The 25,394-nt window shown below is 41.8% G+C and overlaps 1 protein-coding gene across 1 annotated transcript in view; it reads right to left on the bottom strand.

Moving 5' to 3' along the window:
* The window catches only part of LOC138355211 (DNA-dependent protein kinase catalytic subunit-like), a 254,457-nt gene that overhangs the window by 226,465 nt on the left and 2,598 nt on the right, over positions 1-25,394 (bottom strand). The window contains exon 2 of the mRNA XM_069310065.1: positions 907-1,084. Within this exon, the coding sequence (XP_069166166.1) occupies positions 907-1,084 (178 nt within the window). The remainder of the gene's footprint in view (positions 1-906; positions 1,085-25,394) is intronic.

The following is a 25,394-nucleotide window of genomic DNA, read 5'->3' as shown; positions in this document are numbered from 1 at the left end:
TGGTGAGGAAATCGAGCAGTGAGCCTCAACCAGGACTTAGTGGCACTCAGATAAAACGTCCCAGGAGAGCACACCAGAAAGGTCCTCACTGCCTGATGTGATAATGGAAGGGGACTCCCCTTCCAAACAGTAACTCCTCTCCTCCTCCCCCTCCTCACCATCTTCCATACGCCTACAGCATTCAACAGCAAGGTAAGTAATAACTTGAACATAGTTTTGTAGGTTTATTTAGATGAATTAGGTATAAAAATTTAGTTTGATGTGGGGTTTTTGGGGTAGTCAGGAACGGATTTATTCATTTCCCTTTATTTCTTATGAGGAAATTAGCTTCGGAATACGAGTTTTCGGAATACGAGGCGTCTCCAGGAACCAATTAAACTCTTAAACTGAGGTATGCCTGTGTATATATATATATATATATATATATATATATATATATATATATATATATATATATATATATATATATATATATATATATTTAATTTATTTATTTTGACATTATTAGGCGATGCTGTGGTCACACGCTGAACAGCAGTGCTGTGCGCTCATGCTGTGAGCACCAGCCTTGGTTGCTCACTCACTACTGAGGCTCTCACACCCAGGAATGTGGACCATGATTTTTTTTAAAGATGGCGTCTGTTTACAAGAGCCCTGAGGAAGCTGATGTGAACCCCATGTAGCCCTGGGAGTTTTGAATGGAATGCAAAAAATACAAATACCTGGAGGCGCGTAGCGCACCCCAGACATGGGCCTGCAGGCGCGTTGCGCAGTTAAAGGGTTAAAGGAGTATAAAGGTAAGATGTTACATACACTACTTTAGTCCCCGACACCAATAAATTAGAACAAATTGAAAAAATGGTCACCCAGCATCTAATCAATAAGATAACTTTAACTGTACTTTACCTGTAGAACCCTTTGGACTTCGTATGTCAAGACAGAGCCTTTCAATAAACTGATCTGCATTTATATCTTCAACACTTATGTGGGATCCACATTTATGCAATAAAGTGCAGAACACATCAAGTGCCACTTGACGAACTTTGTTGGACTTGTCCACATTGTACAGGAACAAAGTATATTTCTGAAAATGCAAAGTGATAATTGTAGGATATGAAAGTAGACTAGAGGTCAAAATGGCATAACACGATACAAATTAAGTACTGTACATCCATACTTCGTCAAATGCTTGGGATGCATTCCTGAAAAAGGGAGTGTTAACCGAAGCAGTGCTAAAAAGGAACATTATAGCATAATCCTTATGAAGATGCATTCCTGACCATAATTTACTACCTATATCAATCTCAGCCTGTCCTCCAAAAATGGGGAGATAAATGTAACAGCCCCATAAGTGCAATTATGTACTATGTGTGACAGTCAGGAATTGTACTTATTTACACTTAGTATTAAATTGTACTGTCAAATATATTGTGAATATTTGAGTTTACCAGAAAAGCTAAATAGAAAACCACTACCTAACCTAACCATCTTAGCTTTTGAAGGTAAGCATTTTATTGCTTCTTAATTACAATTACTACTTAACCTATAGCTATATTGATATTACAGTTTTATAAAACAAATAAAACAAAACTAAAATATTTAAATAAATTGTAAAGTAACTCGGGTATTTTCAAATTTTGTATAAAATCTCTATTTGTTTAATAAAATTGAAAAAGAAATTGCTGATATTTAAAACTTGTGTATAGCAAACTGAACTTTAAAACTTCATCCTAAAATTCTGAGTGTCTTAACAGAAAACGAGGAGAAATAAATGGGGAGATAAATGTACCAGTCCCATAAGTGCAACTATGTACTATGTATGACAGTCAGGAAATGTACCTATTACACTTAGTATTAAAACGTACTGTCAATTCAGAGGATGGGTTGATCAATCTACTGTATAAAAGGTCCATTGGGTAACTGGAACAATAATAAAGATGCATCAAAGATGATGATGATTGGCAATATTTTTATTTTTTAAATATGAAGTGATTAATAAACACTGTAGGTACTGTACTCATATTCTTTAAATAAAAACAACACTTTCCACCCACACCCAGAGCCCAGTAGGCTCAGGAATCTGTACACCAGTTGATTGACAGTTGAGAGGCGGGACCAAAGAGCCAAAGCTCAACCCCCGCAAGCACAATTAGGTAGGTGAGTACACCACAGAATTCAAAAGGTTACACCCCTAGGGTCAACACTTGCAGCAGAGGAGCTCCAGCATATTTCAACAATCCTAAGTATTGTAGTACAGGTTGATGGTAGTGAGTGGTGTCCCAGAGAACATAAAGGTATAGTGCTCTTGAAAAATAGGTGAGATAACAGGAAAGTGCTAAGGGAAGTGAAAAATCGGATGAGAAAAAGTTGCCCTAGTGTTTACAGTGCAGAGAAGAACATTCAAGATGGCCACTGGCAAGGGGAAAAACAAAACAGAGCTTGATTTTGAGGGATTCAATGAAGAAAGCATTGATATTAGCAGTCTACATAACAAGTTGGTAAATTTAGATACTATAGTGAACTCTCATGCAGAAATAATTAGTAAATTGAAAGAAAGTAATGACCATTTGAATAGCAAAGTTTTATGTCTTGAGGGTTTAGTGAAAGACTTGCGCAAGGATCAGAATCAATTGGAAACAAATTGCAAAGCCATGGAAGAAGAAAATAAACTCTTAAAAATAGCTTTGGAAGAAGTTAAAGTAAATTTAAACATAAATGACAAGAATAGGTTAGGCAAGGAAATTCAACAGGAGAAACAGCTTTTGTCAGCACAGATGGAGGAAGTTACACAGGGAATAGAACAGTGCAAGAAAGATATGCAACTCGCTTATGCACAAGTGGCCAAGGAGAAGGAAAAAATAGAAGAAGCAGTAAAGGAAGTCAAACACTGCAGCAACCAAGATAAAACAAACATTAGGCTGGAAGTGAGAAAAGAATTGGCATCTAACTTGAAGTTGGTGCAAAACACAGTTGATCGGAGTAAGTCCCTGATCATTTTTGGCTGCAAAGAAAAGGCGATAACATCTAGGTCAGAAAGAGCTGTAGAAGAAACTAAAGTAGTAGATAAAATTGTTGGCCTCGTGGAAGGTCTTACAACCATAGAGAATGTGTGCGACTACAGGAGAATAGGCAGGTACGTAAACGGGAAAGATCGACCTTTGAGGATCACTCTAAACGGTGCCAAACAGATGGAAGAAGTACTAAGGAATGCTAGAAAATTGCAAAGTGATGAGGATGGGAAAGGGTGGTCGTTAAGACGAGATCTTTCAAAAGAAGATAGAGAGAAGCTGAAACTGAACCTTGCCGAGGCAAAACATTTAAATGAGAGCAGGAATGAAGAAGAAATAAATTCTTTTTTCTACAAAGTGATAGGGGTAGGCAAACCAGTAAAGTGGTACATAAAGGCAACCAACAAAATCAATAGAGAGAGGGGGAGTGAAGAATAAGGAGAGGGGGAACAAGTTCCTGAAGATTGCATACACCAACATAGATGGAGTGAGATCGAAGATACTGGAGTTAAGTGATGTAATACAGCTGCAGACACCAGACATTGTTGCACTCACGGAGACAAAACTTGAAGATGTAATTTTAAATGAGGTCATATTCCCAAGGGGCTACTCAATTTGGAGACGGGACAGAAAAATTAGGAAAGGCGGTGGCGTTGCTGTGCTGGTAAAAGAACACCTAAAGGTGAACGAAATAATGACTGCCAATCCACAAGAAGTTGACATAATAGCATTAGAGATCTGCCATGAGGATGATAAACTAATGATAATAAATGCATATAGTCCACCGCCAAGCAGCACATGGTCAAAGGAGGAGCTAGATAGTAAACGTGAAGGTCTTATAACAATAATGAGAGAGATTATAGCGAGAGCGGATAACGATAGATCACGACTGTTGATAGTCGGTGACTTCAACTTGAAATCCATAGACTGGGAAGCATATGAAGCTAAAACAGAAGATTTTTGGACCTGTAAATTTGTAGACCTCATCCTGGAAACATTCTTGTATCAACATGTTAAACAAGCTACGAGGATGAGGGAAGGGGACGTTCCCTCCATGCTAGATTTGATATTTACCAGGAAGGAGGAAGAGATATTTGACATTCAGTACCCTCCTCCCTTGGGTAAAAGTGACGATGTCTTTTTGGGAATAAAGTATGCAATGCGTTATAAGCTGGAAGAAAATAAGGAGGTTGAAGCAGTTGAAAAACCAGACTTCAGGAGAGGACATTATGGTGACCTTAGAAATTTTTTTAGTGAGTATAATTGGACAGACTTGATGCTAGGCAAGGAAGTGAATGAGATGTATGTCAAGTTTTGTGAAATATATGATAAAGGCACAAAAAAATTTATACCAAAACAGAGATGCAGAACTAGGAAACAGGATTGGTTCAATAGAAATTGCGAGAGGGCTAGAGACCAAAAGACACAAAAATGGAATCAATACAGGAAGAGGCCGAACCCCCAAACATACAAGCGATACAAAGATGCGAGAAACAACTACACGGCAGTGAGGAGAGAGGCAGAAAGAAATTTTGAAAAAGGGATTGCAGACAAATGTAAAACAGAACCAGGTCTATTCTATAAATTCAAAAACAACAAATTGCAGGTAAAGGATAATATTCAGAGGTTGAAAATGGGAAATAGATTCACGGAAGATGAAAAGGAAATGTGTGAAACACTAAACGAAAAGTTCCAAAGTGTGTTTGTACAAAATGAAATCTTTAGGGAACCAGATACAATAAGAATTCCAGAGAACAACATAGAGCACATAGAGGTGTCTAGAGACGAAGTGGAAAAAATGCTCAAGGAGCTCGGTAAGAACAAAGCAGCTGGCCCAGATGGCGTTTCACCATGGGTTCTGAGAGAATGTGCATCTGAGCTCAGCATTCCACTTTACCTGATCTTTCAGGCATCCCTGTGTACAGGAATCATAGCAGACGTGTGGAAACAGGCTAACATAGTTCCAATCTACAAAAGTGGCAGCAGGGAAGACCCCCTCAATTATAGACCTGTATCATTGACAAGTGTAATAGTGAAAGTATTGGAAAAACTAATCAAAACTAAATGGGTAGAACACCTGGAGAGAAATGATATAATATCAGACAGACAGTATGGTTTTCGATCTGGAAGATCCTGTGTATCAAATTTACTCAGTTTCTATGATCGAGCCACAGAGATATTACAGGAAAGAGATGGTTGGGTTGACTGCATCTATCTGGACCTAAAAAAGGCTTTCGACAGAGCTCCACATAAGAGGTTGTTCTGGAAACTGGAAAATATTGGAGGGGTGACAGGTAAGCTTCTATCATGGATGAAAAATTTTCTGACTGATAGAAAAATGAGGGCAGTAATCAGAGGCAATGTATCGGAATGGAGAAATGTCACAAGTGGAGTACCACAGGGTTCAGTTCTTGCACCAGTGATGTTTATTGTGTACATAAATGATCTACCAGTTGGTATACAGAATTATATGAACATGTTTGCTGATGATGCTTAGATAATAGGAAGGATAAGAAATTTAGATGATTGTCATGCCCTTCAAGAAGACCTGGACAAAATAAGTAGATGGAGCACCACTTGGCAAATGGAATTTAAAGTTAATAAATGTCATGTTATGGAATGTGGAATAGGAGAACATAGACCCCACACAACCTATATATTATGTGAGAAATCTTTAACCCTTAACATGCTCAGGGTTTAATATCCTGTCATCCCCACAAGCGCATGTCATTTTGAAAAAAAAAAAAAAAAAAAATTTCTTCCTAACCTGTTAATTTGTGTTCACTGATCACGGGAAAAATAATAAAAAAATCGTAAGTGGCATATATTGCCCGCTATAGGGCGGGGAAGTCTGGCAAATTATAGGCGCTGACTCAGCGTGCGTCCCAGGCGGTCTGTTGCTCGCAAGCTGTCAGGCCGGAGTTGCCACAAAGAGATAATTACCGAATTATTTCAATGTCTCTGATTGATTTTTCATACTTTTTTTTGCTGTAATATTATTCAATAGGGTGTAGTTTGATATATTTATATAATAAAATGAGTGAATCATTGCTGTACTCAAAAATATGGTGTGTATATTGTTGATTCACTTATGTTCATCAATCAGTGAACAAATACTTTGTCGGTTATTACATTATAAGCACAGGTTATATATAAGTATCTGCATATTTTGTTCACTATAACGAACCACTAAGTTGGTATTATGAGTCAAAAAGTAACGAGGAGTGACCACCGTGTACCAACCAGCCACTCCCGCCCTTCCTCCAGTCATCTGACTCACCCACATTCTCCTCCCACAATAATGTTTTTGCTATAATTCACTATATACAGACGTTATAAGTATTTACATATTTTGTTCACCATAACTGTACATCTAAGCTTGTATGGTGAGTAAAGGCGCAAAGATGTAGCTACTCACACAGTCAGCTGATCGGCGGCCGCCCTCAAGGCCAGACGCACTAATATTTCTCCTCCAACAATACTGTGTGGTGTTATTACGCTATATACACACATTATATATAAATATTTACCTGTTTTATTCACCATACTTGTACAAATAAACTGGTATATTGCCCAAAGACCATCGTGGTAACCAGTAAACAACTTTGTCGTCTGCACGGTGGCGTCGTGGCAGACAAAGCCACCGCCCTCACCAAAATGGCGGCTCCAAACCTTCTCTTGCTGTTTATACCCTCTATACACACGTTATATATAAGTATCTACATTTGTGTTCACCATAGCGAACCACTAAGCTGGTATGCTGAGTGCAGTCAATAAAAGGTGGTCACACACAGTCAAAAGACATCGCCACCACCCTCCCTCCCACAGCATTACTCCTCCCTCCATGGCGCACAGCGCTAAATATCACCACAATCCTGCTATTATCAGAACCCTGGTCAGTTTTATCACAGTCAGGGGTCTTCTGTAATAATATCATCGCTACATAATAGCATGAACAAGTATAATTTGGCATTTTTAGGCAATGCTGTGGTCACAAGCTGAACAGCAGTGCTGTTAGCTCATGCTGCGTGCGTCAGGCTTGGTTGCTCACTCAATACTGAGGCTAATAACACCCGGGAGTTTGGCCCACGATTTTTTAAAAAAATGGCGTCTGTTTACAAGAGCCCTGATGAAGGTGTGGTGAACCCCGTGTATCCGCGGGCTGTTTAAATCTTGCGTAGTACTCCAACACATCATATGACGAGATGCGCAGTTGACTGGAACAACGTCCAGCACGTCATATGACGTGATGCGCACTTTAAGGGTTAAAGAATTCTGATAAAGAAAGAGATCTAGGGGTGGTTCTAGATACAAACTATCACCTGAGGACCACATAAAGAATATTGTGCAAGGAGCCTATGCTATGCTTTCTATCTTCAGAATTGCATTTAAATACATGGATGGCGATATACTAAAGAAATTCTTCATGACTTTTGTTAGGCCAAAGCTAGAATATGCAGCTGTTGTGTGGTGCCCATATCTTAAGAAGCACATCAACAAACTGGAAAAGGTGCAAAGACATGCTACTAAGTGGCTCCCAGAACTGAAGGGTAAGAGCTACGAGGAGAGGTTAGAAGCATTAAACATGCCAAAACTAGAAGACAGAAGAAAAAGAGGTGATATGATCACTACATACAAAATAGTAACAGGAATTGATAAAATCAACAGGGAAGATTTCCTGAGACCTGGCACTTCAAGAACAAGAGGTCATAGATTTAAACTAGCTAAACACAGATGCCGAAGAAATATAAGAAAATTCACCTTCGCAAATAGAGTGGTAGATGGTTGGAACAAGTTAAGTGAGAAGGTGGTGGAGGCCAAGACCGTCAGTAGTTTCAAAGCGTTATATGACAAAGAGTGCTGGGGAGACGGGACACCACGAGCGTAGCTCTCATCCTGTAACTACACTTAGGTAATTACACACAAATTTATGTACAGTGGTACCTCGTACCACGAGTGTCTCCGAATACGAGTTTTTCGGAATACGAGCAGTATTTGCTCTGAAAATGTGCCTCGGAAGGCGAGTTTGCTGATACACGTACAGGCCAACCTAGTGCGTGGTGGTATGGCGATCGTCGTCCTCACCCCTCAGTTTACCAGTGCCTCGCGCCCAGTGACTATCCCACGTCAATTCTTCACCCGGATTTTCAGTGTTTTGTTGGATTTTTGGTCATTTGACCATAAAAGTTGTTATTATATATCTCGCCATGGGTCCCAAGAAATCCAGTGGTAAGGTTTAACCGTAAGAAAATAGTGCGCCGTTTCAGGCAATCGAGTGGCAACACTGAAAAGTGTATCCACTTTTCACTGTCCTGACATTAATTTTCGATGTACGTATTTTAATTTTGTACCAATGTGGAATGTTCTTTCTAGAAGAACATAAGTATAAAATGTCACACAAGGATGCATTAGACCGGCACCAAATAAAAAACTTCGTCGATTACACGTGTCGTGTCAACAATACAATGGTCTTACCTCGATGGTGCAATGCTATGCCGTTCTCCCAAATAGACTATGTGGCTGTTAGAGAAAACGGAAATTTCATGGCGGACATTTTCAAACTATCCCAAAGTCGATCTCATAATAAAGAGTTTATAGAAATATTTTTTCTCATGACTCGTGAGCGATTTTGCTGTGCGACCTCAACACAAAAAGTGGTAATGCTCTCGAGCGCCATGATAACGCTAAAGTGTTAAGAAAATGTGTGAAGTATGGGAAGAATTGCAAAATTTTGTTGAAAAAACTCACCCAGATAAAGCTGTAGCAGGCCATTGCATTGACCTTTTAAATGACAATGTGATGTCTTACTACAGACAAGTGTTAAAATGTAGGGAAAAACAAGTGTCTTTATACAGATTCTTAGTAACCTGCTTGATGGGGTTTTGGGAGTTCTTCTACTCCCCAAGCCCAGCCCGAGGCCAGGCTCGACTTGTGAGAGTTTGGTCCACCAGGCTGTTGCTTGGAGCGGCCCGCAGGGCCACATACCCACCACAGCCCGGCTGATCCGGAACTTCTCTTAGAAAACAGTCCAGTTTTCTCTTGAAGATGTCCACGGTTGTTCCGGCAATATTTCTTATAGTCGCTGGAAGGACATTGAACAACCGCGGACCTCTGATGTTTATACAGTGCTCTCTGATTGTGCCTATGGCACCTCTGCTCTTCACTGGTTCAATCTTGCATTTTCTTCCATATCGTTCACTCCAGTACGTTGTTATTTTACTGTGTAGATTTGGGACCTGGTCCTCCAGTATTTTCCATGTGTATATTATTTGGTATCTCTCTCGTCTCCTTTCTAGAGAGTACATTTGGAGAGCTTTGAGACGATCCCAGATCCCAGTAAGATCAAGATCCCAGTAAGACAAGCAAGTCTTAGTGGTATGCAGGCAAAACGTGCCAGAGTGTGCACACCAGTGAAGTCCTCACTGCCTGATGTTATAATGGAAGGGGACTCCCCTTCCAAACAGTAACACCTCTTCTCCTTCCTCCTCCTCATCATCTTCCATATGCCAACAGCAGTCATCAGCAAGGGTAAGTAATAACTTGAACATAGTTTTGTAGGTTTATTTAGATGAATTGGGTATAAAATTTAGTTTGAAGTGGGGTTTTTGGGGTAGTCAGGAACGGATTAATTCATTTCCCATTATTTCTTATGGGGAAATTAGCTTCGGAATACGAGCTGTCTCCAGGAACGAATTAAACTCTTAAACCGAGGTACCACTGTACAAGACAACAGGGGGTGGAACACATTTGTCACTCAAAACTTGCTTTCTGTGTCACAGGAGGAGGGGAAAGGATGTCTAAGTGTGAGTGAGTGAGTGAGTGAGGGAGAGGGAGGGAGGGAAGGGAAGGGAAGGGAAGGGAAGGGAAGGGAAGGGAAGGGAAGGGAGGGGAGGGAAGGGGAGGAAGGGAGGGAGGGAGGGGTTAGGGAGATAGGTGAGGGAGGGAGGGGTTATGGAGATAGGTGAGGGAGGGAGGGGTTAGGGAGATAGGTGAGGGAGGGAGGGAGGGGTTACGGAGATAGGTGAGGGAGGGAGGGTGGGAGGGGTTACATAGATAGGTGAGGGAGGGAGGGAGGGGTTACAGAGATAGGTGAGGGAGGGAGGGGTTAGGGAGGGAGGGAGGGGTTACAGAGAAAGGTGAGGGAGGGAGGGGTTAGGGAGATAGGTGAGGGAGGTGGGTTAGAGAGGGAGGTAGGTAGGTGAGTGAGTGAGGGAGGGAGGGAGGTGAGGGAGGGAGGTGAGGGAGGGAGGTGAGGGAGGGAAGGGAGGTAGGCAAGGGAGGGAGGTGAGAGAGGGAGGTGGGTTAGAGAGGGAGGTAGGTAGGTGAGTGAGTGAGTGAGGGAGGGAGGTGAGGGAGGGAAGGGAGGTGAGGGAGGTAGGCAAGGGAGGGAGGTGAGGGAGGTAGACAAGGGAGGGAGGTGAGGGAGGGAGGTGAGGGAGGTGAGGGAGGGAAGGGAGGTGAGGGAGGGAAGGGAGGTAAGGGAGGGAGGTGAGGGAGGGAAGGGAGGTAAGGGAGGGAGGCGAGGGAGGTGAGGGAGGGAAGGGAGGTGAGTGAGGTAGGCGAGGGAGGGAAGGGAGGTGAGTGAGGTAGGCGAGGGAGGGAAGGGAGGTGAGTGAGGTAGGGAAGGGAGGCGAGTGAGGTAGGCGAGGGAGGGAGGTGAGGGAGGGAGGTGAGGGAGGTGAGGTGAGGAAGGTGAGGTGAGGGAGGTGAGGTGAGGGAGGTGAGGTGAGGTGAGGGAGGTGAGGTGAGGGAGGTGAGGGAGGTGAGGTGAGGGAGGTGAGGTGAGGGAGGTGAGGTGAGGGAGGCGAGGTAGGTGAGGGAGGTGAGGTGAGGGAGTGAAGGAGGTGAGGTGAGGGAGGTGAGGTGAGGGATGTGAGGTGAGGGATGTGAGGTGAGGGATGTGAGGTGAGGGAGGTGAGGTGAGGTGATGGATGTGAGGGAGGTGAGGTGAGGGAGGTGAGGTGATGGAGGTGAGGTGAGGGAGGTGAGGGAGTATGTGAGGGAGTATGTGAGGGAGTAGGTGAGGGAGTAGGTGAGGGAGTAGGTGAGGGAGTAGGTGAGGGAGGGAGGTGAGGGAGTATGTGAGGGAGGTGAGGGAGGGAGGTGAGGGAGGGAAGTGAGGGAGGGAGGGAGGTGAGGGAGGGAGGTGAGGGAGGGAGGTAGGGAAGGAGGTGAGGGAGCAACCCGTCCTCTTAAAAATAACGTCACTTTTGGCTGGTATGCGCACTATGGCCAAATTTGAACGTAATTTGAAATGAAATCGACTCAAAAGTGACGTACTGTTCTGTTTTCTGTTTGAGTCGTCCGGCCAACTGTAAGGTTAGAAAATATGACTTTCAATTCACGTTTTCATAACATTTGAAACTTTATGAGAATTTCCTGCCCACCTAACCTATCAGAGGACCCTTAACTTACTGTTGTTGAAAAAAAAATCCCAAATTTATTTTCATTTTTTTTTCATTTTCAAATTACGTGCAAATTCGACCATACTGGCAAACGGCCAAAAGCGACGTTCTTTTTAAGAGGACAGGTTGGAGGGAGGTGAGGGAAGGAGGTGAGGGAGATGAGGGAGATGAGGGAGGGAGGTGAGGGAGATGAGGGAGGGAGATGAGGGAGGGAGGTGAGGGAGATGAGGGAGGGAGGGAGGTGAGGGAGGTGAGGGGAGGGAGGTGAGGGGAGGGAGGTGAGGTGAGGGAGGTGAGGGAGGTGAGGGGAGGGAGGTGAGGTGAGGGAGGTGAGGGAGGTGAGGGAGGTGAGGTGAGGGAGGTGAGGGAGGCGAGGGAGGCGAGGGAGGTGAGGTGAGGGAGGCGAGGGAGGTGAGGTGAGGGAGGTGAGGGAGGTGAGGGAGGCGAGGGAGGTGAGGTGAGGGAGGGAGGTGAGGGAGGTGAGGTGAGGGAGGGAGGTGAGGGAGGTGAGGTGAGGGAGGGAGGGTTCAATAACCATGTAGTTCTATTAATGATCTCCTAATGAGACCAGTTATTCTAACCCATTGATTTACTATTTACAATTTCATATTATTGTAGTATTTTGAGATACATTTGCCTCCAATTAATTATTATATAATCAACTTAATTTATGCAACCTGTTCTCGCACTTTCTTATAGTCAATATTGACTTAATAAATACGTGCATATCTGACATACTAATTTATTGTGAATATTTTAGTTTACCTTGAAAAGCTTCATAGAAAACACCGACCTTACCTAACCTTCTTAGTATGTTAAGATAAGCATCTTATTGCTGCGTAATTACAATTATTACTTAACCTATTATAGGTATAGGTTAAGAAATAATTGTAATTACAAAGCATAAGATCTTAACATACTAAGAAGGTTAGGTAAGGTCAGTATTTTCTATGAAGCTTTTCAAGGTAAACTAAAATATTCACAATAAATTAGTATGTCACATACGCACTTATTTAATAAGTCAATATTGACTTAAAGAAATTGCGAGAATGCGTTGATTTATGATTACTCTGGCAAGGAACCAGCGCCAGAATAATGCTAGGGATGCACGAATCTTTTAGCATGTAACCCCCCCAATTTGGGTTTGTGAATTTGACTCATAATACAGTCCCTTTAATATTCAGTGTAATATTAATTTAAACATCCATAGGACACTAGTTCATGGGGTAAAATATTTAACCACTTGCTCTATTCTTGTTTTCCACTTTTTCTCAAAAAATGGTGGTCCTTCGTAGCTATTGAAAATCAGCACATATTTATATGATTTACACGAGTCGAGTTTCCCCACAAAGCACTTGTTCTGGTAGTGTTCAGACGTCATCAGTTGCGAGTCATGTGTAAACAGTTTTTCATCATAAACAGGGAGTTTGGCAAGCACGTGGAATGGATTTTGGCCTTTGTTTATGAAGACAGGCTGACATCTGATGTGAGGGAGCCTGGTTCTGGCTCACAGGGAGCTACAGGGAGCCACTGGGCACTACAAGGACAAGTTTCATTACATTCAATGCTGTTTTTTCTATGTACAGTATTTTATAGTATTTTTATATTTATTTTATAAAAAACTGTTGTCGGTTAATTAATCTAATCACTGAGCCATTTTGTAAAATCTTGATTAGCTTTACACCTACATAACTGGCATGGCCAGCCTTCTTATACATTCACATAAACAGCACTAACAAATGCAAAAATATACCACTATATATAACTCCCAGAAATCAATAATATTTATTCTGCTCTATGTGAAGGTATACAGGTGGCTATACAGTACACCAAAAACATAAGCTTTTATGGATAAAAAGAATTCTCCATTACATGAAAATAGTTGGTTTTCTTTGAAGCACCAGCTGGCCAATCTATACTTGCCCAGGGCATATACTGTAGCTGCTGAGATACCTTCAAGTTAGGAAACTAGCCAACATGGTGAACCACACCAGTTCAGGTGTGGTTCCCTTACCCTTACCTCATACAGTATAACTGAAAACTGACTTCTTTTTTAGCATTTATGAATTTCAAGAATCAGGAGATTATACCAGGCGAGATTTCATTGAAATTATGACTTGACTCTTGGAGATCGAAATTATCTGTGCTCTGGGTCACCACTAAGCACAATTCTTAAATATTAAACAAAATATATACAGTACTGAATGAATACAAAAGTATTAAGTTTCTTCTTTGCAAATGAGTGAATTTAAAACAATAAAAATATTTATAAAAAATTTAATATACTGTACTTCCTTGGATGTTCAATATTTCAAATTAATTAAATTATAATACTGTACTGATATTGGTTCTTGAAACTAGGATAAAAAGTTTCACCTTAATAGTCTTGTCTTATAGAATCCAAGGGAAACAAAATATACATGGGTGAATGAAGAGATATACCAAAAACAGTAAAAAAAAAAAATTAATTTTGAATAAATATTTATTAGCACGAAGATGTCACGAGTCAAAAAAATTTTAAAATCAATAATTCTGTACATACAACTTTTTAAATTTTACTGTTTAACCCTTTAACTGCGCAACGCGCCTGCAGGCCCAGGCTTCAGGTGCGCAACGCGCCTCCGGGTGTTTTTATTTTTCACGTTCCATTCAAAACTCCAGCGGCTACATGGGGTTCACATCAGCTACCTCAGGGCTCTTGTAAACAGACGCCATCTTTAAAAAAAATCATGGTCCACATTGCCGGGTGCCAGAGCCTCAGTAGTGAGTGAGCAACCAAGGATGGCGCTCGCAGCATGAGCGCACAGCACTGCTGTTCAGCGTGTGACCACAGCATCGTCTAATATTGTCAAAATATATATATAATCTGTTTTATTTAGCCATGATAGTATTATAGAAGAGCCCGAGTGTGATAATGACTGGGTACAATGTTCAAATATCAGTGATTCAATGCTGTTCACGAGGTTCACAGCACTAGCCACAGCACCACAGCATTATTTCATCCATGTAGGAACCTTCAAACGACTTTTTAGGTTCCTTTTCAAAATAAACTTGTGGTCAATTATTCATTTACAGGTATTAGTGACCAGGATTGTGGTTATAATGAGCGTTGTGCGTAGGAAGGAGGAATTTTGGTGAGGAAGGGAGAGAATTGAGGTAGCCTCACTGTGTGGCAGTAACTCTTGTTTTCCTCACCATACTAGCTTCGTGGTTCGCTATGGGGAACACACATGTACATGGGTATATACAGTGTGTGTGGAATAGTGTAATAACAGCACCAGGAGTATGTTGTGTGGAGCTATTTTGGTGAGGGAGGTGACGTCGTAATCGTGGCGTCGTCTGCTGTCTGCTGTGTGATTTGTCATGCAGTGTATGGTGGCCACTGTACTGTTTGGACACAATACTTGCATAGTTCTGGTAAATAAAACATGTAGATAGGTATATATAACATGTGTAAATTGTGTAATAAATACAATAACAGTATGGTGGGAGGAGCAATGTTGGCGAGTAAGATGGAGTGAGGGAGGGCTAGCTGGCTGGGTGTGGCTGCTCACACTCGCGGTGTTCTGAATGTGTTGATGGTGAATGTATATAGTGTGTGACAGTGTATAGTTTGTAAATAGATTGTATATATACAAAAATTTGCATGATACATGGTAAATATGTGTAACATATGTGTACACAAGTGTCATGCACGTAACAGTGTCTTCAGACAGTACGGATGTTTTACTACCATAATATAGTATATGTGTTCATTATACATAGGATTAGCATGGAAAAACAAATAAAATGTATTTGGAACTGTGCGCAAAAAATGTGCAAAAATATATTTGCGGCAACTCTCGCGCCCTGCCCCAGGCGCCCCACCGGCCCCGGGAGCATACTGCTCTGGCGCACGAGGAATTATGACGTCACGGCCCACCTTTCGAACCCCATAGCAGCCAAAGTAAGTACAATTTCGAACTTGTGTTGCTATACCCATATACAGGGAGGGGTTTTTGACAGTTTCCGAAGAAAAAATAATTTTTTCCCAAGGTCTCATTTCCTGCGCACTGGGGGGATGTCATATTTATAGGCCGTGCAGTTAGAGGGTTAATAATAGCAAGAGATATGTTAAATCTTGGTGATATGGATTTTTAAAAAACTCTGCACTGCTCAGGGATTAAATTTACAGTCCCTGTTGTGCACCAAAAATTAATTATCCTGAATTTTGTTTTTGTTTTCCATTTGACATTGTTTATTAGCCCCAGGAAGTACAAAAATTGAAGCAAGTCTTTATCTCTTATGGTTTAGCTGTAGTGGCGCAGAGTGTTTGCATTTTTTTTTTTTTATAAATAAGGCGAGGTGCTACACAGGAATATTTCATAGTTTCTCACTTTATTTATTTACTTTTTTGTTCTGACAAGTTCTATTCATGTGTCTATGATGTTCATTATGTGTAACTTTGAGAATATACACATGTACAGATGTATGTGTATATAGTACTGTTAATATATGCATGCATACACTTTGTATTTATTCATACTAAAATAAATAAAAATTATTATATATATATATATATATATATATATATATATATATATATATTATATATATATATATATATATATATATATATATATATATATATATATATATATATATATATATATATATATATATATATATATATATATATATATATGTCGTACCTAGTAGCCAGAATGCACTTCTCGGTCAACTATGCAAGGCCCGATTTGCCTAATAAGCCAAGTTTTCCTGAATTAATATATTTTCTCAAATTTTTTTCTTATGAAATGATAAAGCTACCTATTTCATTATGCATGAGGTATATTTTATTTTATTGGAGTTAAAATTAACGTAGATATATGACCGAACCTAACCAACCCTATCTAACCTAACCTAACCTATCTTTATAGGTTAGGTTAGGTTAGGTAGCTGAAAAAGTTAGGTTAGGTTAGGTTAGGTAGGTTAGGTAGTCGAAAAACAATTAATTCATGAAAACTTGGCTAATTAGGCAAATCGGGCCTTGCATAGTAGGCTGAGAAGTGCGTTCTGGCTACTAGGTACGACATATATATATATATATATATATATATATACACATACATGCATATATGTCGTACCTAGTAGCCAGAACTCACTTCTCAGCCTACTATGCAAGGCCCGATTTGCCTAATAAGCCAAGTTTTCATGAATTAATTGTTTTTCGACTACCTAACCTACCTAACCTAACTTTTTCGGCTACCTAACCTAACCTAACCTATAAAGATAGGTTAGGTTAGGTAGGGTTGGTTAGGTTCGGTCACATATCTACGTTAATTTTAACTCAAATAAAAAAAAATTGACCTCATACATAATGAAATCGGCAGCTTTATCATTTCAAAAGAAAAAAATTAGAAAAAATATATTGATTCAAGAAAACTTGGCTTATTAGGCAAATCGGGCCTTGCATAGTAGGCTGAGAAGTGCGCTCTGGCTACGAGGTACGACATATATATATTTATATTTTATTAACCCTTACACTGCTCAGGGGTCCTTGGGACATTTACACCCCTGTGCGCAAGAAAAAAAACAAAAACAAAAAAATTCGTCTTCTAAACATGTTAATTAATTTGTCCCCCCTGAGCACGGAAAAAATAAAAATAAAATCGTAGGCGACATATTTTGGGCGCAATTGACCGAGGAAGTCTGGCAAAAAGTGGGTGTTGACAGAGCGGTCGTCAGACCCGGTCAGCGTCACCCGCGCTGACAGATGGGAGTTGCCACAAAGATATTATTACCTAATTGTTTCAATGTCTCCGATTGATTTTTTCTTAGTTTTTTTGCAGTAATATTTTTCAATAGTGTGTATTGTAATATATTTATATAATAAAAGTGGTGAATAATCGCTATACTCAAAAGTATGATGTGTATATTAGTGATTGAATTATTATGTTTATAAAACAATAAACAAATAGTTTTGCTGCTATTACACTCTATACACAAGTTATATATAAGTATCTGCATGTTTAGGTCACCATAACGAACCACTAAGTTGGTATTGAGAGTCGAAAAGCAACGAAGAGTTACCGCCACACACCAGCCAGCCACTCGCTGCCACTCCCTCAACACACGCACTAAACTTTCTTCCCCAACAATACCATTTGTGGTGTTATTACACTATATACAGACGTTATATATAAGTATGTATATATTTTGTTCACCACAACTGTACAGCTAAGCTGATATAGTTAGTTCAGGCACTAAGAGTCGTCGCTATACACACAGCCAGCTGGCGGCTCCCTCACTCTTTCAAGGTCACACGCACTAAACTTTCTCCCCCAACAATACTGTTTGCAGTGTTATTACCCTATATACACATATTATATATAAGTATCTACATGTTTTATGCACCGTAACTGTACACCTAAGCTTGTAGTGCGCCCAAAGAGCATAGTAGCCACCCTCTAAGCAGCTAGACAAATCGTGCAGACGACGTCACCTCTGTCACCCATATGGCTCCTCCCAGCATAATCCTTTTGCTGTTATTACACTAATACACACATTATATATATGTATCTACATTTGTGTTCACCATAGAGAACCACTGACCTGGTATGGTGAATGCAAACAATAACAGCTAGCCACACAGTCAGTAAACGATGCTGTCTCCCTCCGTCTCTCAGCATCACTCCTCCCACAGCGCTAATTATTACAACAATCCTGCTATTATCACAACCCTAGTTTTTATATCACAGTCATGGGTCATCTGTAATATTGTCATCGCTAAATAATAATAATTATATATTTATTTTGACATTTTTCGGCGATGCTGTGGTCACAAGCTGAACAACAATGCTGTTCGCTCATGCTGCGTGCACCAGCCTTGGTTGCTCCAACAGTACTGTGCCTCTCACACCTGAGAATATTGCCCACGATTTTTTTTAAAATGGCATCTGTTTACAAGAGCCCTGAGGAAGCTTCTGTGAACCCCGTGTAGCCGCGGGCCATTTGAATCGAGCCTGGTACCCTATGGCGTATATATACGCCATGCGCACCATGGGACATGTTACTCAGGGCGTATATATACGCCATGCGCACCATGGGACATGTTACTCAGGGCGTATATATACGCCATGCGCACCATGGGACATGTTACTCAGGGCGTATATATACGCCATGCGCACCATGGGACATGTTACTCAGGGCGTATATATACGCCATGAGCAGTTTAACCCTTAAAGTGCGCATCACTTCATATGAAGTGTAAATCGTTTTACCAGTCAACTGCGCTTCACTTCATATGAAGTGTATGGGTACCGCGCACGATTTGAATGGCCCGCGGTGTAGCTGGGGGTCCCAAACGCTGCCCAGGGGCTCTAGTAAACAGCGGCCATTTTGAAAAAAATTCCCGCTCACGATCCGAAGGCATGGGAGGCCTCAGTTTAGCGAGAGTCACCATGGCGAGCGCACGGTCAAACGCCTCACGGGCACGCACCACTCAGTCCCTCACCCCAGAGCAAATAGCCCACAAATTATTCTCTGAAGGTGAAGAAAGTGTGTTTGATGATTCAGACAACGATGAGGATTATACACAGTTGTCGGGTGATAGTAGCAGCAGCAGTGAAAGTGAGAATGACCGCCATGCCATGGCGAGGCCTATATGCTCACCCATGCCTCCTCGCCCATTTTCTACCCCAATTCTACCACGACCTCACACTTCCTGTGGATATTTTCTGTTTGAGGGTGACGAGTCAGAGGGAGGTGACTCCTTTTCTGGGTTTAGTGACTCAGATCAAAGTTTTATTGAGCCTGTGGCTGGTACCAGTGGCATGGGCGAGAAATTGTCGCGTCAGCAGCATCTCGCCTGGCCAAGCGCCACCGCATGGCACCACATGAGGGACCAAGACCCTCGTGTTCACGTGCACCCACCTCACGTGCACGTAGCCGCCGTGCTTCTCGCAGGCGGTATTCAGCTCCTGGTCGCCGGTATGCATCGCTTCCTCGCCGTCTTTCCTCTGCATCTCGCAGGACGCCTGGTGTACTTGAGTGGAGTGATGGTGACGATTTTATTCCTAATATTCCTCACTTTGACGATAAAGATGTAGGGATTACAAACCTTTTCCCTAATCAAGGTGAGGACATGGCTGAGATGGAATATTTTACAGCATTCTATGATGAACCACTCATGGAATACATTGTACACCAAACGAACCTGCATGCTGCTTACCTGATTGAGAGGGAAATCACAGAATTTTCACGACTGCAGCGTTGGAAAAATACCACAGTGGCGGAAATGTATGTGTTTTTGGCACTCTGTTTGTTGATGAAGCACTGTCACAAACATGCAATAAATGACTATTGGAGCAAGGACAAGACAATACCAACACCTTTATTCGGGAAATATATGTCACGAGACAGGTTTCAGATACTCCTCAGGTGTCTACATTTTGGATCCTCAGGTGTCTACATTTTGGAAGTGTTCAGGACCGAACACCTGATGATAGACTGTGGCGAGTGAGGCACTACATGAACGATGTTATTGGAAAATTCAGAGATTTTTACGTACCAGCACAGAAGCTGGTGGTTGATGAATCTCTCATACTTTTCAAGGGACGTGTTCCATTCAAACAGTACATTCCCTCAAAACGAAACCGATTTGGCCTGAAATTTTTTGTTCTTTGTGATTGTGAGACAGGATACGTGTTACACATGATTCTGTACTCGGCTAGTGATGTAGACATTCCCGGTAACGACGAACATGGATTCTCGGGGAGTGTAGTGAAGACCATCATTGCTCCGTGGATGAACAAGGGACACATTTTATACACAGATAATTACTATACAAGTCCCTTGCTAGCTCGGTTCTTGCTAGAAAATAGAACCGGATTGGTTGGTACAGTAAAGCCACAACGAAGGGAAATGCCTGTGTTTGTCAACGACATTGCAGTTGGCGAGTGTCAGAGAAGGAAAAGTGATAACATTCTGTCAGTTCGGTGGAAAGACAAAAGAGAGGTGAACTTGTTGACAACAATTCATGATGGAACAATGGTGAACAGTGGGAAAGTGAGCCATAAAACAAACGCACCACTATATAAGCCAGACTGTGTTTTAGACTATAATATCAACATGCGGTTGATTGATAAATCAGACATGATGATTGGCACTGCAGAGTGTGTGCGGAAGACATGTAGGTGGACGAAAAAAGTGTTCTTCCATCTTGTGGACATGAGCATGCTGAACTGTTTCAACATGTACCTTGTGAGAACTGGACGTAAGCCCACTTTCCGTGACTTTGTATTTGATGCTGCAATACAGTTATTAGGAAAGTTTGCAAAAGATGTCCCAGGTATTCAGCGGCCCATCATAAACCCACTGTTGCAGCATGCTGGTACTCCACGCCTCGCTCACACTGAAGGCTTCCTAGCACACAAACTTAAGTATTTGCCACCTGGTGTGAAGCGTGCAATAGCCCAACGTGATTGCTTGGTGTGTAAAACAACGACACGTAGAGACAAGAAACGGAAGCTTGTGCAAACATGGTGTGAAACGTGTGGTATCCCATTATGTGCTGTCGACTGCTTCAATGACTACCACAGTCTAGAAATCTTCTAAGTGTGCTTCAAAGTGTGTATAGCGTGTGCGAGTGTGTAAATATGTAAACATATAAGCAGATAGCGTGTGCGTGTGTGTAAATATATACAAATATAAGCAGAACATACAATATAAAAGACTGTAATGACATATTATATTGCCGTAATTGAAAACATTTGTGTGCGCCTGTGTATACTCAAATATGCAACAATTATTGATACAAAGTATGTTCAAACAGTATTTGAAACACAATTAGTGAAAAAAAATTAGATAAAATGCGCTTAGACATTGTAAATAAATAGCGCGAAAATATATTTGTGGCAACTCTGGCTGTTTGAGGACCGCGCGCAACACCTCCCGGGCGTGTACTGCATGAGCGAACATGCAGATTGTGACGTCATCACCGAGCTTCTCGGCTCTATTGCAACAAAAGTAAGTACAGTACAATAGAATTTTTTTTTATTTTTCCCGTGATCAGTGAACAGAACTTAACAGATTAGCAAAAAAAAAAAAATTTAGTTTTTTTTCAAAATGACATGCGCCTGTGCGGATGGCAGGATATTAGACCCCGAGCATGTTAAGGGTTAAGGGTTAAATATGACCGAGAAAGTAATATTAATAATTCTAACACGAATTTTCTCAATGTTTCTTACATTTTTTTTTCACTAATGATGGTAACTGAAAAATCAATTCTCCAACATTCATTTTTATTTCTAATCTGCCGCGACACTTGAGCGCGTTTCGTAAAACTTATTACATTTTCAAAGACTAGTTTACACACACACAACTATAACTGAGAACAGAGTTTAAACATCTTCAATTTTATACCTGCATTTGGGTGAGGTGATATGTTACAACAGTTTTGGATGAGGTGAAAAACTTTCAACACAAGACAGAACACGAAACAATGGGTATATTTTGTAAGTTAAAGGGAAGAATGGAAGTAACTGCAGAGGGCCTATTGGCCCATATTTCTTGATGCTTCTATATTGGTGCAGAGTCTTGAAGTGGGTAGAATATAGTTGTGCATTAATTGGCTGTTGATTGCTGGTGTCGACTTCTTAATGTGTAGTGCCTCGCAGATATCTAGCCGCCTGCTATCGCTGTATCTATCGATGATATCCGTGTTTTTTGTTAAGACTTCTCTGGTGATGGTCTGGTTGTGGGAAGATATTATATGTTCCTTAAAGGAGCCCTGTTGCTTATGCATCGTTAATCGCCTGGAAAGAGATGTTGTTGTCTTGCCTATATACTGAATTCTTTGAGGCTTACAGTCCCCAAGTGGGCATTTGAAGGCATAGACGACATTGGTCTCTTTTAAAGCGTTCTGCTTTGTGTCTGGAGAGTTTCTCATTAGTAGGTTGGCCGTTTTCTTGGTTTTATAGTAGATCGTCAATTGTATCTTCTGATTTTTGTCTGTAGGGATAACGTTTCTATTAACAATATCTTTCAGGACCCTTTCCTCCGTTTTATGAGCTGTGGAAAAGAAGTTCCTGTAAAATAGTCTAATAGGGGGTACAGGTGTTGTGTTAGTTGTCTCTTCAGAGGGAGAGTCTACCATGGGAAGAAAGATTGGGGGAATAGAGACCCACATGGAGGCCCAGACACATGGAGAGCTAAGCTGCTGGATGTGGCACCAAGAAACTTTCTAAGTCAACACGTCAAGGGACCGACAAGAATGAGAGGGGATGAACCAGCCTTGCTTGATCAGATATTTACCCTAAATGAGTCGGATATAATGGAAGTTATGTTGGAAGCCCCATTGGGAATGAGTGATCATAGTGTATTGAGCTTTGAGTACCTGGTTGAGCTGGGAATTATCACCCCCAAAAAAGAATTGGGAACCAAAGGGCTGGCGTACCGAAAGGGAAACTATGAGGAGATGAATAAATTCCTATGGGATATACATTGGGACACAGAACTCGGAACCAAGTCCGTACAAGACATGATGGACTATGTCACCCAAAAATGTCAGGAGGCTGTAAGCAGGTTTGTCCCAGCCTGACAGGAAAAAACAGAGAAGCAAAGGAAGAATCCGTGGTTTAATAGGGAATGTATGAAAGCAAAAGAGCTGAACAAAAGGGCATGGAGGAACTTCCATAATAACAGAACACCAGAAAGTAGAGAGAGATACCAGAGAACCAGGAACGAGTATGTCAGTGTGAAAAGAGCAGCTGAGAAAAGGTATGAAAATGATATAGCTAATAAAGCCAAGACTGAACCAAAGCTACTACACAGTCACATCAGGAGGAAGACAACAGTGAAGGAACAGGTGATGAAACTTAGGGTGGGCGAGGACAGGTACACAGAGAATGACAAAGAGGTGTGTGAAGAACTCAACAAAAGGTTCCAGGAGGTCTTCACAATAGAACAGGGAGATGTCATGGCGCTAGAAGAGGTGGCAGCAAACCAGGTGACCTTGGATAGGTTCGAAATTACAAGAGATGAGGTCAAGAAGCACCTATTGGAGCTGGATGCGAGAAAAGCTGTTGGGCCGGACGGAATTTCGCCATAGGTATTGAAAGAGCGTGCAGGAGCACTTTGCTTACCACTCTCCATAGTGTATAGTAGGTTACTGGAAATGGGGGACCTATTAGAAACAAGGAAGACTGCTAATGTAGTACCAATATACAAAAAGGGTGACAGACAAGAGGCACTGAACGACAGGCCAGTGTCCTTAACTTGTATACCATGCAAGGTGATGGAGAAGATTGTGAGATACCTGGTTGATGGGGTTCTGGGAGTTCTTCTACTCCCCAAGCCCGGCCCGAGGCCAGGCTCGACTTGTGAGAGTTTGGTCCACCAGGCTGTTGCTTGGAGCGGCCCGCAGGGCCACGTACCCACCACAGCCCGGCTGATCCAGAACTTCTCTTAGAAAACCGTCCAGTTTTCTCTTGAAGATGTCCACGGTTGTTCCGGCAATATTTCTTATGCTCGCTGGGAGGACATTGAACAACCGCGGATCCCTGATGTTTATACAGTGCTCTCTGATTGTGCCTATGGCACCTCTGCTCTTCACTGGTTCAATCTTGCATTTTCTTCCATATCGTTCACTCCAGTACGTTGTTATTTTACTGTGTAGATTTGGGACCTGACCCTCCAGTATTTTCCATGTGTATATTATTTGGCATCTCTCTCGTCTCCTTTCTAGAGAGTACATTTGGAGAGCTTTGAGACGATCCCAATAATTTAGGTGTTTTATCTCGTCTATGCGTGCCGTATATGTTCTCTGTATTCCCTCTATTTCAGCAATCTCTCCTGCTCTGAAGGGGGAAGTGAGTACTGAGCAGTACTCGAGACGGGACAGCACAAGTGACTTGAAGAGTACAACCATTGTGATGGGATCCCTGGATTTGAAAGTTCTCGTAATCCATCCGATCATTTTTCTGGCTGACGCGATATTTGCTTGGTTATGCTCCCTAAACGTTAGATCGTCGGACATCATTATTCCCAAATCCTTGACATGCTGTTTTTCTACTATGGGAAGATTCGATTGTGTTTTGTACCCTGTATTATGTTTCAGATGAGAAAAAACGTAGTAACACATTTGGAGAGAAGAGACTTCATGACAACCCATCAACATGGGTTCAGGGAGGGTAAATCTCTCTCTCCTCTCTCTCTCCATCTCTCTCTCTCTCTCCATCTCTCTCTCTCTCCATCTCTCTCTCTCTCCATCTCTCTCTCTCTCCATCTCTCTCTCTCTCCATCTCTCTCTCTCTCCATCTCTCTCTCTCTCCATCTCTCTCTCTCTCTCTCTCCATCTCTCTCTCTCTCTCCATCTCTCTCCATCTCTCTCTCTCTCTCCATCTCTCTCTCTCTCTCTCCATCTCTCTCTCTCTCTCTCCATCTCTCTCTCTCTCTCTCCATCTCTCTCTCTCCATCTCTCTCTCTCCATCTCTCTCTCTCCATCTCTCTCTCTCCATCTCTCTCTCTCCATCTCTCTCTCCATCTCTCTCTCTCCATATCTCTCTCTCCATATCTCTCTCCATATCTCTCTCCATCTCTCTCCATCTCTCTCTCTCTCTCTCCATCTCTCTCTCTCTCCATCTCTCTCTCTCTCCATCTCTCTCTCTCTCCATCTCTCTCTCTCTCCATCTCTCTCTCTCTCCATCTCTCTCTCTCTCCATCTCTCTCTCTCTCCATCTCTCTCTCTCCATATCTCTCTCTCTCTCTCTCTCTCTCTCTCTCTCTCTCTCTCTCTCTCTCTCTCTCTCTCTCTCTCTCTCTCTCTCTCTCTCTCTCTCTCTCTCTCCCTCTCTCTCTCTCTCTCTCTCTCTCTCTCCATCTCTCTCTCTCTCCATCTCTCTCTCTCTCCATCTCTCTCTCTCTCCATCTCTCTCTCTCTCCATCTCTCTCTCTCTCTCTCTCTCTCTCTCTCCATCTCTCTCTCTCTCCATCTCTCTCT

This window comes from Procambarus clarkii, chromosome 66 (genome assembly GCF_040958095.1).
Source record: "Procambarus clarkii isolate CNS0578487 chromosome 66, FALCON_Pclarkii_2.0, whole genome shotgun sequence".
NCBI lineage: Eukaryota > Metazoa > Arthropoda > Malacostraca > Decapoda > Cambaridae > Procambarus > Procambarus clarkii.
The sequence above is the reverse complement of the archived record's forward strand: the minus strand, read 5'-3'. Positions and strand labels throughout refer to the sequence as shown.